The sequence below is a fragment of the Chironomus tepperi genome, unplaced genomic scaffold (genome assembly GCF_022539635.2).
Source record: "Chironomus tepperi strain 1889 unplaced genomic scaffold, CSIRO-AGI_Ctep_v1 contig_171, whole genome shotgun sequence".
NCBI lineage: Eukaryota > Metazoa > Arthropoda > Insecta > Diptera > Chironomidae > Chironomus > Chironomus tepperi.
The window spans coordinates 687,428-705,344 of NW_027226293.1; the positions used below are offsets into that span (position 1 = coordinate 687,428).

General features: G+C 29.6%; 1 protein-coding gene across 1 annotated transcript; it reads right to left on the minus strand.

The window, feature by feature from the left end:
• Positions 1-467: 467 nt before the first annotated feature.
• LOC139088858 (uncharacterized) lies at positions 468-4,358 on the minus strand. The gene is made up of 3 exons (XM_070638178.1): positions 4,219-4,358; positions 866-1,311; positions 468-797 (listed from the first exon to the last, which is right to left on the minus strand). Exons 1-3 carry the CDS (start codon positions 4,356-4,358, stop codon positions 487-489), a joined length of 897 nt encoding a protein of 298 aa, XP_070494279.1. The 3' UTR covers positions 468-486.
• Between the last annotated feature and the right edge of the window lie 13,559 nt (positions 4,359-17,917).

A 17,917-nucleotide genomic window follows, 5' to 3' on the forward strand; every position in this document is an offset into this window, starting at 1 on the left:
ATTTAGAAACTTCAAATTTCAAACCTCATAACATTTCAAATTTAAAATTTTAAAAATGATTCAAATTTTAAGTTTCAAAATATTTCAAATTTCAAATTTTAAAATATTCCAAATTCCAAACCTTAAAACTTTTTAAATTTTAAAAATGATTCAAATTTTAAATTTCAAAACAATTCAAATTTCAAATTTTTTAATATTTCAAATTTCAAACTTCAAAACTTTTCAAATTTTAAATTTTCTGCGTGTATTTGTTGATTCAAAACTCAGCACATAAAACCTTCAAATTCTTAATTTATGTAATATATCTTTATTTAGTTATCGTTATCATAGCTCTTAGTGACATACATTTAATTCAGAATTAAACTCTAGTGCTTGTCAAACAAGATAACAAAAACACTTCAAAGGATATTCCATACTAAATAACCGAATAAATATTGAATTAGTAAAAAAGATTTTCTAGCACCAAACAGCAAAAAAAAAGACAAATCAACCAAACTTTAGCAACTTATCATTCTTATTTCTAATTCCTCTTTTAATATTTAATCTATGAATATTATAGTCAATATCCTTATATGCTGTCTCTGTCTTATGATAATCGTCAGTATTTCCTTGCAAATCAACTCGTAGGACTGTACGTGCTGCTGTCGGTGACACAGATCTCAAACCTAATGGACGATAACCAGCTGGAACACCAACTAATGTTGTAGGTGTTATGCTTCGTGCTTGCGATAACTGACTTGCTGACAATGGACGATTAAGTGATGCTTTTTGTATTGGTGTAGGTGTACGGCTATCTCCTATGAGTAATATAGACACAAATTCATAATATTCATATTTTCTATTCTGATTCATGAATAAGACTTGCCTGGCAATCTCCCAAGACTGTCCATTTCATAATAATCTAAGCTTAGCAGGAGATCGGAATTGATATTTTGGAACATATTAAGAGTTGATTCAGCATACGTGTCACATTCATCATATTCACTATCATCACAATTTATAATAATATTTGGTGAATTCTTTGATGCGTGTGCGGCTAACTGACGTCGTTGATTTCCAATTAATGTACCTTGCACGATAAAATCTTGTATAACTTTCATACTTGGACTCGGATGTGGTGTCTCGTTGGTGCCTTTTGTTGTATTTTGAAATTGCACGCAATAAGGCGGTAACTTCTTTTCAGATCGTTTGATGTTTTTTGGCGCTAAAGTTTTTGCGTCAGGCGAAATTTTAAGATTTACAATAATCAGTGGAGTTTTTTGTGTGTCGGGCGTTGAGCCGTGATCAGAATTTGATGTCGGCGATGAACTTCTACAATGGATATACATAGTTAAGAATAATGAGAATAGTAAATAGTCTATGGATATATTTTAGAGATTTATGAATAAAAAGGAGGAATTTTTTTGTTTTTTAAATTTATTGCCGGCGCCAAACTGAAAACAAAAATATTGAGCCATGATAACCAAGAAAGAAATTCTACAAATTTTTTAATGAGAAATAAAAGCGAGAGAAAAAAAAATCATTTAAATTTCCTCGAAACGCAGACTGAAAGTTTTTTTTTTGCGGTTGTCTATTTAGCTTGTTTTTGTGATGAATGAGATGAGTAGTTGTTAATTTTTCTGGCGTAGCCGGATTTTGGAAATATAAATTTTAACGGTTTTAAGACATTTGAATTTTAACGGTTTTGTAATTTTCAAATTTGTAAGGTTTTCTAAAATTTGAATTTTGTAAATTTGAGAACTATTCAAAGTCAAATTTTAACGGTTTTATAAAATTCAAAATTTTAACGAGTTTTTAAAATTCAAATTTTAACCGTTTCTTAAAATTCAAATTTCAACGATTTCAATTAAAGCTTGAATTTCACCATTCAAAACTCTAAAATGAACATTTTGAAATCACAGTTCATTCGAATGCTCTTTAAGATCCACAAAACCGTAATAATTCGAGAAACTCCCATCTCTTCCTATTGATATTTATTACTGTTGAAGAAATATTCGTGGTAGTTCTAAAGAATTATGATATTTCAACAGATGAATATTCAAATAAATAAATAAATAAATATTTATGTTCGGTTCGTCGTTATTGGTAAGCATTTAATTAAAAATTATTTATTTGCTATGATACAATATTTATGCTAATATCAGGAAAAAGCCTATTAAAAGTCATGTTCACAAAATAATTAATATTTATTATTAATAGTTCTGAAAGTTATTTGCATGCAAGTCATAAAAATTGTTATTTTCATATCATTATTAATGCTGATCTTTTGTAATAAAAGTAACAAAAAAATAGATTAAAAAATTTTAATTACATTAATAATCGGCGAAATGTGCTCATAAAAGTCACGTATATCAGTTCCATTACAGAGTTGCAAAACAGGCACCTGTAATAGGTAAAAACCGTACAAATGTTTGATAATTTGTTTGATTTTGTAAGAACCATACACATTTTTAAGAAATTGTACGGTTTTTGCCAATGAAAATTACCTGTTTGCAACTTTTTCTTGCAAAACCATACAAATGTATCAAAAAATTGTATGGTTTTTGCCTATGCCATGTGTCTGCTTTGCAACTTTTTCTTACAACACCAAACAATTTTATCAAGAAATTGTACGGTTTTTTCCTGTGCCAAGTGCCTGTTTTGCAACTTTTTCTTACAAAACCATACAAATTCATCAAAAAGTGTACGGTTTTTGTCTATGCCAAATCACTGCCTTGCAACTCTGATTCCATTTTTGCTTCAAAGTCAAAGTGCCGCGAGACTTTTGGGTGATTTGTAATCTAGAAAACAAGACAACACACATGAAATTTATATCCACAGAACTGGTTTATTTCGTTTGTCTTATTAAAAATCGTTATAACTACTTTGACTATATGATACATTCAATCGTCTTGTATTTACAGCTGAGACTGTTTTTTTTTGATTTATATGCTTTTGTGTTATTTCTGCTAATTTTGCCTTTACTATGTTAAGTTAGACCATATTCACATTTATAACCATCACATTTCCATGGAAATTAAGGCTGAATAATATGTTTCATTTCATCAGTTTTGTGCTCTATACGTTTGTGCCCAATGAGAAAAATTGGTTATTTAATAGTTTAATATATTGCCTGAAATTTTAGACTGACTTATGAATGAATGAAATGAGCGACTGAATGAGGTTTTTAACATGTGTTGACTAATTTTTAATTTTGTTTCATCTTCTCTTCCTTCTAGAAGTTAAATAGAAGCGATGTTAAAAAATTGTTAGAAAAAACGCTTCCTTATCGAGTTTTGGAATTGGAATTGAATTAAATGTTGTTTGAAGTTTACTGTCCAAATTCAGGGGAGTGTTAATGTCTAGATTCTACACCAGTACTACTTGACAGAAGTCAGCAATATAGCAGGCTATAGGTGTCATCCGAGGGAGGCCATGGATCACAGTTGATCTGTACGGAAAGCGTATGTGAGTAAGCTATTCAAACTAGGATTCTTGGCACATTAGTCTAATATCTTGAGAGCATTCGGCGAATTCTTGCCAAATCAGTAACACTCTTATATATTGATTATATGATTAATCTGTCGTGAGATTCGAACCCGCGCACTCCCTGAAGAGTGGTTCAAATCATTCGGAGTGCTGCCTAGCCATTTGGCCACAAAGATCTTAATCTCGTTCTGGCAGATTTGTCTTTTTATAGCAAAATACATAATTAGCAGTGACCTAGTGGTTAGAGGGTCAACCTACCAACCCAAACTCGATACCAGGGAAAGACTAGTCGGTTTTGGATACTTTTTTGCTGTTTCTAGTCGCACTACAACTCGAGTTGTGCTGTGCGGTTAAGTACTTCGCTGTATAAAACGTGTAAAAAACACTCTTCCAGGTCATAATCTAATGGACACCAACCATGCATCCCTATATTTCCAAATTCTACCTCAACAATTCCCCACTGGATCAATTTTTTTTTTTTAAATATTACAGTTTTTATTTCCCAAAATAATATTGTAGCGAAATTAAATCGAGAAAGATTTTTTTATTATCTCATAAAAAAGCCGCTCATTGATTAAATTAATCCATGAACGACCAAAAAACATATGCATTTACTGGTGGTATAAATTATTATTTATATTCATTCATAGAATCGCGGAATTAAGCAACAATGTTATGATCAATTCATTAAACTTAATTAATTTGATATTCGGGAATTTAAAAATATCAAAAAAGAAGTTTTAGACTTACCGGATTGAACGATTTTTATAGCGAATTGGAAAGTCACCAAGAGCGAATCTTTCTGTGCACGGTCGTGTAACAGGTCCTGTGTCGTATCCTGATGTTGATATACGCGGTGGTGGCTTGTATCGTCGATCACTTAATGGCATACTAGAACAATGCATTTCCTTGTTCAAACTATGAATTTACAGTAAGTTTTGTCTGCAAGATATTCTCGTACGATTCAAATTTCCATTCCTTATTTACCTTATTTTAAATTAGAAAATAAAAACTGATCGAAATGGCTAAACAGAGAATGAGAAAAAAAGAAAAGAAATATATTTCTAGTCGCATATCAAATTTCTCTAATATATGTGCTTAAACAAAAATAATAAAAGGAAGAAAACAAGTTGGAACGTCAGCAGGGATATGAGATTAATACGCATTTTTAGGAGTAATATAAAATGATTTAAGAACCCAGACTTATGAGCTGGAGGCACTGCGACCTCCAGTAGGATTAGGGATTTCAAAAATTTGAAGTTTTGAAATGAAGTTCAAAAAGGTTCAAAAATAACGGCTAAAATAATTTTTTTAAAAAAAAAAAAACAAATTCAGACAATTTCAAAAATAATGGTCCAAAAATTTTCAAAATTAACAGTCAAAATAGAGAAACTAAAAAAAGAACGATTTTAAAAATTTGAAATATATCGGTTTATAAAAATTTAAAAGTAACAGCAAAAATAATGTTAAAAATAACGTTTCTAAAAAATTTAAATCAAAAACTTACTAACTATTTAAAAAAGTTCAAAAAAACCAGTCAAAAAATCCAAGAAGAATGACGATTTTCAAAAATTCAAAAAATAATTGTCAGAAATAGTAACGGTAATAAACTTTATATAGCGGTCAAATTAATTTTAAAAAATTTTTGGATTCATTAGCGTTACTTTGGATTTATATCACGAATCTTTGAAATATTTTTGACCGGTATTTTTGAATTTTTGAAAATCGTTATTTTTGAATCTTTGAATTTTTAATTTTTTAAATAGTTAAATTGATCTGAATTTTGTTCGTTATTTTGACAAATTCATCAACATAATTCAAAAAAAAAATTAAAATAAAAAGCAAATTTTTCAAAATTTAAATTAAATCAATAGTCGACACAGTAAATCATTCCTATCAAGCAAATCGACAAAACGCAGTACCACACAAGATACTTCAAGTAAAATTGCTCCAAAAAAGAGACACAAAAGAAGGAATAGGACAACATTTCATAAGTAATTGCTCTGCGATATTGGCTTTGTTGATTTTTTTATAACACAGAAAAAATAATAAGAAGAAAGTTTAGTTGCCAGATTATATAACTGTCATACTTAAAAAACTTCCTTTCATATGGTAACGCCGAAAAAAATAATAAAAATTTTAGAGATATTTAGTTTCTCTTTGATGTTCATTTTCATGTCGTTTAGTATTATTCAACCATACGATAATCATTCTTATGTTTGGTGACCAGATTCAAATTTCATTTTCTGTCTAATTGCTAACAGCTTCTAAATCGAAACAACAGTTAGATTGTATTTATATAGTCACCATTGATTTATCATCAAATAATAATTATTGAATGTGACAATTGCCAGTAAAAATTGGTAAGTTGATTTAATAACTTGACGATCGAATAAAAAAAAATACTTCAAAATCAACATATTACCACGACAAAATTCTGAGAATTCTATTAGGCTCACTAGACACTTAATTAAACAGTTGTCAGGGCTTCTCTCCTTCTTGTTTTGAATTAAGAAATGAATTTATTGACTAGTTGAGTGCTCGGCAAGTTGGTTTGGGGAGTTTTTTGAAGTCATGTCTTGACTAATTGTTTTGCCAATTTTTAGTAATTTAACTGTCTGAAAATATTTAAAATCTCAAATATCAAAATAATTTTGAAATTTAAAACAATGATTTGGTCATTTAGATTCAATTTTTAAACCATAATTTGTCATCTCAGAGATTTTGTCAATTTCTCAACATAAATTTGATCATCTTGGATTTTTTGATAATTTTAAATCATAAACTTTGTCATCTCGAGAATTTTTTGTCAATTTCCAATCATTAATTTCAGTCATCTTGGATTTTTTGATTATTTTCAATCCTTAATTTGGTCATCTCGGGAACTTTTTCTTATTTTTACTTTTTTGCAAATAACTTTAAAATTAGACACAATTATGAGTCAATTTTACATTAAATTGATAGAATTACACACCTTTTACCACCAAATAAACTTCAGTTAGGTCAAAACAGTCTAATTGATTCAAAATTCAAAATAAAACTTTTCAAAAATTGTAAACAAATGCTCAAATTTCCAAAAAAAAATCAAATTTTAAAGATTTTTAACAGCCAGACTAGAATATTCACTCTAATACAACATTTTTCAACTATAAAGCATAACATAGAACGTAATATATTCACCATTATAGCACTAACTCAATCTATTTTCGTATAGTCTCGTTAACACTTCACATATTGATTATAACGAACATACATCAAGTTATTATAGCAACGAGACAGAATCGTTTATATTCAGTTTTCAACTTGTATCGTTCGAAAAAAATAATTCCTTATGCAAATGTATCATGATATTTAAGCACCAGAAGTAGATAATTAAAAGCAAATTTGACACATTATTCTCATTTTATCGACCCGAATTTAAATAATAAAAAATGATATTTGACGAAATTAAGTCATAGACACTTAAAATCATGCATGACAAATTTCATCTAGACATAATGAATCCATAATGAACTCAATGTGTGGGCAAAGCTATGAAATGGAATAGAAATAAACAATTTCTTAAGAATCTATGAAATTTCGCGTTTAAGATTAAGCAATTCAAATGGAAAACTGGTAATTAGACATTGGAAGGACTGGAGATGAAAGATTGTTCGTGTTTACGTGAGGGAATTGAACGCATTTTTGAGGTAGTATTTAAAATCAAATTAAGATTAATAGGATTTAAGAGATTTTTTTGAAATTCAATAACAATTCAAATTTAATAATTTGGATACATTTTAACGGCATTTTGTGATTTGAATTATATCAACAATTTAGTCACTGAACGTTCTCACACTTCAAAAAGTTTTTTGTGAATTTCTTGCTTATTTGTCAATCAAAAATTCTCATTTTAGTGTCAAAATGTGATAAAAAGTGGCAAGATTCAAACATCCTTCAAATTTATAGTATTAGCCATATTGTCGTCCTGTCCTTTCCAAAAAATCATGCTATAAAAGTGTTTTTGAAACATTTTTTCGATTGACAGAGCCGAAAGTTCACTGAGTGGATAATTAACACAATTAAATGCCATTTCCTTACTTACTTACTTGTTTTTATACAATTCTCTTATTTCATCCCTCTTTATTTATAAGAAGTGATGAAGAGAATAACAGAAAAATATGACAACAAGCAAAAGGCTATGACAAAAATTGGTTTGATGTGAATTCGAGCGAATGATGAAGACTTTTTTTTTGATATTTTTCTATGTTAAGATGACAACAATCCTTTCCAACAAGGATATTTCAGTTTATTTTTGTGAATAATTCCTTTCAGCTCTGATTTTATGAGAAACTCTTAGCTTGGCTTTTGCTTAGTGATAAATTGTCATCTCTATAAAAGCCACGTCACTCAAGCAGTGGACTAAATAAATTGCTCATTAAAAATATTTTTTTTTAATTTGTTTTCTTTCTGATAAGCAAAAGATTCACTTGTTGTTGTTGTTTTTATTTAATTTTCCTCATTCCTTCATCATTCTCATCTTCTTCTTAAAAACTGTAAAAACGTTTCCTTGCATTAAGAATTTATAAATTTAAAAGCTATTAACAACAACGATGAGAATTTTATAGTTGTGGGTGTAAAATGATGAAATTTATGTTATTTTTTTCTAAATTCCTTCATTCTACATGGCATGTTGGATGTTGCATGTGTGAGTAAGTACATGTCGTAATGTGGAATTTAGAAAAATAAGGAACAAAAATAAAAGAACTATGCTTTATGCATTCTTGGATAAATTAAGAAAAAATAGCAATTTGCTTGGTAAGGGATGGAATTAGGGGTTGGTATGGAAGATTTGGTAAGAATTTTGGAGAATTCTTGGCTTTAGTGGGACGAATTTGAAAGATTTTTGCAATATTTGAGTAGGTTTGGCAATAAAATCAAGACAAAACATGAAATTTCACTGAAAACACGTTGTTTTTGGTAAAACTTCTCAAATAACCGTCAAATTAAATTCAAATGAAATGAATGAAGACACAATTTAGTCATCTCGGTAAAAGAAATGTGTTTTTAAGTAAACTTTCAACAATTTATCAGTTTTTAGTTAGTTTTCAGACATAAAATTGTATCAATTATATGAAGGAGCAAGAACAATTGATGATTTATCATATAAAACTAAAGATTACATCAAGAAATCGAAAACTGCATTGAAAAATGAAGACAAAATATTCAAAAATTGAAAATCAAATCTAAAGCATATTTTGCTATTTTACTAGGTAAGTTAAGCTACAAAATCACTTTAAAATCAACATAATCTTCACCATTCCACAAAACAAACAACTCCTTGCAAATTTTTCAATTAAATTTATTAATTTCTGTCATCACAACTTTCAACAAAAAAAAATTCCCATTTTTATTGAATCCTTTTTATTGTCGATGTCGATTCGAACGATATGCAATCACGCGGTGAAATGGAATAAATAAAAATTGGAATTTTTCAAAAATCATAAAATCGGGAGCAAAAAGCGAGCAATAAAAAAAATGGGGCGAGCGTGAAATTTTATTTTTTCATTTAATGGTAAAAGTGCCAAAACAGTAAAACGGCTAAATATGTGTACATCATAAATATCGATTTAATGTAAACACCTCGAGAAATTTTTTTCCACCCTTTATTTTTGCGATGAGCAAAAAAAAATTCGAAATGAGTAAAAAAAGTGCTTTTTTTCAAGGATTTTTATATTTTTTCGAGTTCAGCCCTTTCTAAATTTTTTACACATTTATTATATTTTTCTTTTTTTTCTCAATAAATAAATGCAGTAAAAGAAATAAGAGAAAAGAAATCTTTAGCAATAGCAGCTGGAGTCCAAAAATTTCCTAGAAACTACACATAATAAATAAATAAAAATCTATAAAAATGAGAATAAGAAGTGGAAAAGAAGATAGAGAAGAAAAATGCATTTGTAGAAAACGGCACATAAATAAAAATCCTATTGTAAAAATATATACAGTTTAAATAATGACGAAAAATGAGAGAGATTTTTTTGTTGTATGTGAAATTTAAAATTGCTTATTTTTTCTATTTTGCTTTACGTAAAGCATCCTTATATAGATGCATGCACACATGACATGTTGAGGCGTAACTAGAAAGAATTTTTGAGAATCTTTTGTTGTCTATGATTTGTGGATGTTTGGTCATCCTTTGACGGAATGTCTTATTATCTTGAAATATACTTCATTTAAAAATTCAAAAGCTAACGGTTTTCAAAAATTGAATATTAAACGCTTTAAAAAAATTCAAAATTTAACGGCTTTCAAAAATTCAAAATTCAGTGGCTATCAAAAATTCAAAATTTACTGGCTTTCGAAAATTCAGTGTACTCAGAAAATTCAAAATTAAACAGATTTCAAAAACTCAAAATTTAACAGATTTCAAAAGTTCAAAATTTAACGGCTTTCAAAAATTCAAAATTCAATTGCTTTAAAAAATTTAAAATTTACCGGCTTTCAAAAAATTCAAAATTTAACGGATTCAATTTTGGAATCTTTAAAATGCATTTAATAGCTTAATGTGCGTCTAATGCACAACTCCACATCCTCAAACTTCTAAATTCCCTCTTATTATGCGTCACAACAGATTTTTGAGATAATCCTAAAGCCATAGCATGTCCATTGTATGTTCAGAACGAGCCATCGTAAAAGGATATAAAATAAAAATGAAAAATAGCTTAATTTTAATTCAAAATTGGGAATTACAAATCACATAGGAAACATTTAAGTCCATAAACATCCTCCAACTACTCGCTTTTAATAGCGTATTTAGTTATAAGACATTACATAATTGGTAGCTCAATTTTTTGTCCTAATAACGCGGAAATCCACAAAGCATATATACTCGAAGTCGATTATTTTATTTATACAGTACAATGAATTTATTTGTTTTGAGGGAGCTGCTTGCTATTTTTTTCCTTTTCATTTCATTTTCCTCGTCGTCTCCCCAAAGAATAATATATTTTTATTCCTTAACGCTCACTTATTTTTCTTTTTCTTATATTTACAACCACCTGTTGATTCCGATTCTTTTAACGTTATCTCTTAGCATCGCCTTTTGGCTTTGAGCAAAGACAGCATACAATGAAAGCTGGCAAAGTCGCTGTTTTGCCAATAATAGCACAAATATATATTCATGTGATGAGAAGAAATCTTTATTACTATAAAGCACCAAATATATGTATGAAGGAAATGTATTTCCATTCAATGCCTTATTTCTTATTCAGAAGCCAAACATTGTGTTATTTTTTTTCTCACTGTTTGTACGTCTCGAATTGAATTGAGTTTGGTTGGAGGGTAGGAGTTGGAGTTGGGGTTGTATGTGCGAAGATAAACATTTCAGCATTCAAGGAAGTTATGTTATTATATTAAATTGACAACGAAAACATAAATATGTTTGCTTCGCGATTTACCTCCATCCATCCCAGTCACTGAAAGTTGTATAGTCAATGTATTATCGAAAGTCATGTGAAGATGTGTGGAGGAATAATAAAATTTATAGACTTCTCAATACGTTCACGAATTAGATTTTTTTTTGGGAATGGGAGATGGAAAGAGTGCCAGTGGATCTTGGTTTTGGGAGATCATGCTTTGGTTACTAGCTTTGCTGGCCAGACAGATCAATTGATATCCATGGCTTCAGCAGATGTCTCCTGAAACTGGTCTTATTGCTGTCTACAGCTTAGACTACTACTTAGATCATACTTGAGGATTATGAATTCTGTGTGAATTAAGCAGCACAGAGCAGTCAGGACCAAGATGTCTTAATGACAGATCATCAGAAAGTCCAAGAGTCATTTAAAGCATTTTAGTGGGAAATTGCCGCTTCTTGCTGCTTAAGTAGCATTCTCATAGCTTCAAAAATAAATTTAAATCACTTTTGAAGCAGTTTACAGCTTCGTTTCACAAAGAAAAGTCAGAAATTCAATAATTTAAATTTAACGGATTTTTAAAATTCAAATTTTTAACGAAGGGCCAAAAACTCTGCAATTTTAGTTTTCAATCAAAACAAAGTCAAATTTGGATAAAATCAACAAAGCTTCTACTAAATTATCAATATTACAGGATTAAATCGTAAGTATTCAACTCTAAGTAACATTTCTCCTCCATTTAATCACTTTATCATTGAATAATTCAAGAAACAATTGCAAAAAACAACAATAGGGAGCAAAATATTCGCAATTCTTCAAAAAAATGCCTCAAGTGCTTGACATTACACAACATCAACCTCAATAAACAAACTGCACGGCGTCCTATCGGCACACCCCAAACAACGAAACAGCAAGGAAGCATTTCAATGAATAAAAAGTGTTGACTTGAAAATGTGACGGAAGAAAGTAAGCAAGTGAATGAATGAATGAATGGAAAAAAGAAGATGAATATGCTTTTCAAAGTCAAGAGCTCTCAATCGGATATTAAAAAAAGCTAGCAGACAATAAAAATGTTCCATCAAGTATTTACAAGTATGTTTCATCCCCCCAACTCCGCGAAATAAACAACATTTTGGAGGAAAAAGGGGGAAATTTGTCCTGACAAAGCACAAAAAAATCTCGTTACAAAATATTTCTCTATCCGTACGTACGGTAGTTTTTGGAATGTGAGAACGTTTACATGCGTATGTGACTGCGATGATTTGTTCGCATTGAATGAACTGATAGGATTAATGCAACATTTATATTAACACACATTGAAGTTTGTCAAGGAACACAAATGATGGATGTTTTGGGAAATATAAAAATTATTAGCTTCTCCCTCGGCATTTTATTCCACCCGCTGATTTACTTCTATACACAGCAGTACTTACAAGTCTAAGGACGTCTTATTTCTTCTATTCACCGCTGTTACCTTACGCTTCTTATTCTTCCATTCAAAAATCAATCAACTTAATTGAAGTTAAACAAAATTTTTTTTTTCTGAAGACAAGCAGGAAGAACTAGAGGTGGAGAAATCACGCATAAAGAAATAATTCATTGAATTTGAAGAAGGGAAAATTGGATATATTAAATATCATAGATATTAAGTACTTAAAAAGATATTTACAAAGTATCACAAACTTGTACTCGCTGTTTTTTATTTCCTTGAAAAATTTCACGGCTTGATGTTTTAAAAGAAATGTTTAAGGTGATTATATTAACCTCGGGAAAAAAGTAGCAGGATCAATATTTTAATCATATTAAGATTGAAGTGCTTATTTTGTGTGTTATTTTAATGGGATCTCGACTTGTTCACTTAGATGTGTTATTTTTTGGGGGAAATTTCGTTGCTGGATGTCTTAATTTTTGATGTCTCTATTGCGACTAGGTTGGATTTTGGTAGAGTGAATAAGAATTGAGGTGCTAATAATCATCAAGGATTCACTAAAGAATCACAAAGAACTTCTGAAAGGAAGCTGTCGATAGAAACAGTTATGCATTTGAAATTGGTAATTGGCAGACGAAAGTCAGCGATAAGCCAGCTTAAGGCGTCATCTGATGGATCACAGTTGATCTGCACGGCCAGCGAAGTAAGTAAGTAAGTATCTATTAAGAACTGCTAAACCCTTCAACTAACCAAAATAGACTCTTGTCTTTTTTTCGGATGATACCTAGATATCTTCTCAATTCCGAATAAAGAAAAACAGGACATTGTCGGGTCAGTAACAGTAATTACGATAATAAAGCTAGAACAGAGCCAATCTACAAGCTCTCCCGAGTTTGACAGAATACAATTCATCATAAAATGCTAGGTTTATAACTAGACAAACCAGGAATACCAAAGAAAATGTCAATGCTGGAATATGAACACAAGTTTGCTACACCGTTTTTGGTTGGAATCCTCAAGGAAAAATACTTCCTGGAGATCTAAAATCTATATGTCACAGAACAGTGAATAATAACTTCAGCTTTACGTCCTGGCAAAGAATTTGTACAAACTAGGTGATAAAGCTAGCAAAATAGTCAAAAAAAAAAGCATTTCCAGCAACAGAGTCAAAAGAAAAGCATTTTGTTGCAATCTAAGCTTCACATAGCATCACAGTTACAGTAAGTAAGTAATCAGACAACCCAGAAACTTCTATGCATCTTCTTTGCAAATGCAAACCGCTGGCAAAACAAAGAAGGAAACTTCAAGGTTCCAATATTAGCTGTACCTTGCTCTATCGTTGCCAATAGCAAGTGCAACACTGTATCCATCAATAGCATGTTTTCATTAACAATTAGTCCTTGAAAACAACATTTTTCCCGCCAAAAAAACGACACTCCATCCTATTCAAAATCCACCAGTTAAATAATAAACCTAACTTCCATTAGACCATTAAAATAAATCAGAACAAAATCAGCTTCAACTACAATTTTTATGAACTACGTGCAAGAAAAAAAAAATCCCCAAATTCCACTTTTAAGAATCTTCTAACAAGCCAAAAGTTTTTCTTCTTTTTTGCCACATCTTCATGGCAATTTCGGTTATATTTTTTGTGTCAGTGAGAGAAAAATGTAAATTTTTATACAACTGAATAGAGTGGAAAATATGCTGTTTATGCATCCCCATCCAACACAAAAAAAAGACAAGTCAGAATTTACATTCCATATTTCCACCGTCATTTCTCACTCCATCCCCAAAAATTCAATCTCCAACCATTTCAAAATTGTGTTACAAAATTTGTTCCCATTGTTACTGTGTACGCGGCAGAGATATAAACTTCGCGTAAAGTTTAGATAACATTGTGATTTTATTGGGAAAAATTTATTAAACATCTTGTGGTTGTTGGATGGGTGGGGGATATAAAAGTGAGTTATAATTTAGTGATAACAGGCTAATCTGTATCAATTTGTTGGATGTCGTGTTATATCATCAGCTCAATCAGGTGATTATATAAGTCTTGTTTCCACTTCCCTAATATATTGAGCAATATTTTATGATGAAATTATTGATTGTATTTGCTGTGAGGTGATTTATGTTTGACTGGCTGGTCTTATGCGGTACATATATAGCTATATATATTCAAATTTATTTTGAATTTTCTGGCCAAAAACCGTTAAATATCTAAAATTCAAATTAATTGTGTCCTTTAGAAATTTAAGTTCATTTTGTCCGTTACATTTAACAATTGAAAAACTCATAAAGATTCTACTTTTTTTTTAAAAAATAAATATTTAAATAATTTTTAACCGTTAGAAAATTCAAAAATTCTCGTTGTTAGATACTCAATTTAATATTGACCGTTAAGGATTCAAAATAATTTTTTCCCTTAAAATAATTCAAAAAATTGCTTTCCTTGAAAATTTCAAATTAATTTCGTCAATTTGTTCGTTAAATATTCAAAATAATTTTATCCGTTAAAAACATTCAAAGAAAAACTGTTCTCTAAAGATTCAAACTAAATTAATCCGTTAAAAATTCAAATAAATTTTGACAGTTCCAAGTCAATCTTTACATATTAATTTTGAAATTGACTTCCAACCCACAAACTGCTCTCAATTGCTCATCACATAATGCTCTATCAACTTATTTCCTGTATCAATTCCCCCCAGGTCGTGAGAACCAAATCAAAAAACATTCAATATCTGATAATAATAATCATCATTAATACTGCGTGAATATATACATAAATTTACGAGTTGCGGGAGGATTTATGTTACGAAGTAGAAAAAAATGTAATTAATCAATTTTCCATTGTTACTACCGATCATACGGAAGGACGAAAAAAAGCAAATAGATTTGTGAGGAACGAGAGGAAGTCTCTATTTTGATTGAATTAAATGAAAATGCGATAAAATGGGATTTTCATTGACTCTTGAAATCATGATGATGATAGATAATGTTCCCCATTTATCTCCCAGCCCTTCCTTTTATTATTTCTCATTTTCCATTATCATCATCTCATGAATTCGTGACTAGTTAATTTAATCAATCCGTATTCATTACATGATGTCTATTTTTCTGCTGACGTTTTTGTTTTTTTCTATTTTTTCTGCCTTTTTCATTTCAGAGTGGCAATGCAGGTGCCTTTGACAGACAAAAACCGTACAAATTCTTTTAATTGTCAGGAATTTGTACGATTTTCCTCACGAAACCATACAAATTATCTGGAATTTGTATGGTTTTGTCTGCCACAAAGTCCTGTTTACAAAAAACCGTACAAATGTTTTCAATTATTAAGAACTTGTATGGTTTTCTAACAAAACCATACAAATTATCTAGAATTTGAACGGTTTTTGCCTGCAACAGTTGCCTGCTTTGCAACTCTGAATCTCATTTCATTTTCACTAACCTACCTTGATGAACACACTTCCTTGAACTTTTTTTTTGTTGCCTTCAATATTTCATTGTCTCCGTCAAGTTTCTTTCTACTTTTTTTTTATATTCCAATTCCTTAAAAAAGTTTTAATTTTATGTGCGTCTTTAAATAATTATTATAATTTAATGTTCCTTCCATCTAGTTTACATTATGTTCTTTCGTTTTTAAAGACTTGAACGTGCACCAGTGACTTTCTCAATGCTTTCAGCATAAACTTAAACGATAAACTAACAACCCTCCAAGCTAAAAAGTTATAAACATAGACAAGCGGCATGAAATGAGCATGAAATTTTTCCTCCCCAAACAACATATACACGATATACAATGGGGCTAATAGCTCAATAGCTCGCTCTCGCAGTTCTCACTTTTATGCTGTAAATTATTTTTCTGTGAGAATTTTTAGCTGATGTTTATGTGATAAAGGTGCTTGAATTTGGCATTTTATGCTAGTTTATTGAGTAAATTTGGGTTTGAAAATTTTGAACTTTTAAAAACCGTTAAATTTCAAAACTTTAAAATTCGTTGAAATTCAAAATTTTGAAAATTATTGAAATTCGAACTTTTGGAAGCTGGAAATTTTAATTGATTAAAAATCAGTTAAATTGAATTTTTTTAAATTGTGGAAATTCAAATTTTTTAAATCGATTGAAATTTAAATTTTTGAAAACCGTTTAAACTTAAATTTTTGAAAACTCCCGAAATTCAAAATTTAGAAAACCGGTAAAGTTCAAAAATTTTAATTGGCGTTTAAATTCATATTTTTATAAGCCACTGAAATTTAAATTTTCAAATACCGTTGAAATTTGAACTTTTAAAATTCATTAATTTCAAACTTTTGAAAACCGTTGAAATTTTGAAAATCTGCCAAAAATGAAAATAGAAAAATGCGCTTTAAGCTCCCTCTGTATTGAAATTCACAATACCATCGCTATTTCACTGCCGTTTTATTTTTAAATACTTTTTCCTTTATTTTATTTTTTGCCCAATCGATCGTGAAGCAAATTTTAGATTGTAACAATTTTCTATTCAATTAATAATTAATTTCTATTCATGGACTGTCAATCTCAATAGCACTAGACGGTGATTATATTTAGCATAATGAATGTTTTTGATTTCGGCACGAAATTTGACTAAAATTGGGGATTTAAAGGAATAGAAACTGAAATTTTGTGATAAGAATCGGGGTTGACTCTCATTTTCGATTTAGTTCTGTTCTATTATAGGTTAGTGGGGTAGTGTTATAGCTGTCTAATCATGCCAAAATATATATTTTTATGTTATGAAGGCTTATGTGGTGAATATGTGCATTGAAAACGTTCTAAGTTGGCCTTTTTCATTTCAATTTCTGTCATGGATTCTTGTTTAAACTTTTATAAAGTGTGACTTGAAATTCCAATGAAAAACGCATTTACTCAGGAATTGATAACCGTCCTAATTCGTACACCTACTTAAATTGAAAGTTTTTGGTTTTACACCTACGATAAAAATTGTTTTTTTTTTTTCAATTTATCGAAAATTGTTTTTATTTTATTAAGAAATAACAAAACTTATCCAAAAATAGAATTTAAGTGGATGGAAAGACGTATAAATAAATAATGCTTTTCATCAAACTTTTTCAATACTGTGTGTTCGCGAACAAGGGTTTGTTCTCTTCTTACTCATCACCTCGTGTTACTAAAACAACACTTTAGAATAGGATTGGAATTTTGAGGAAATTTTGTGATTTTTTTGTTTGGAAGGCAGTGTTTTTTATGTTTTAGATGCTTATGATTGACTACTGGATGCTATCTCGTACCATAATTACCGTAAAATTCATCTTATTTCTGCTAAATTTTGACATTTTTTGAATTAACGGCTTTCAAAAATTTGAATTATATTCGTTAAATTTAACGAAACTTCTTAGAAAATTTCTTCCAAAGATGCAAAACTATTCAATCAAATTTTGATCATTTCTTGATTATTTTTGTTTATTTTGAGTAGTTTCACACCCCTTAATTCCTTTCAAATCTCAAAATAGAGAAATTTTCTTAAAGGTGCGAAAATATTCGATAATTTTCGATATATTTTGACAGTTTTCGATCATTTTTGATATTATTTGACAATTTTTGATCACTTTCACACCCTTGATTTCTTTTCGAATCTCAAAAAACC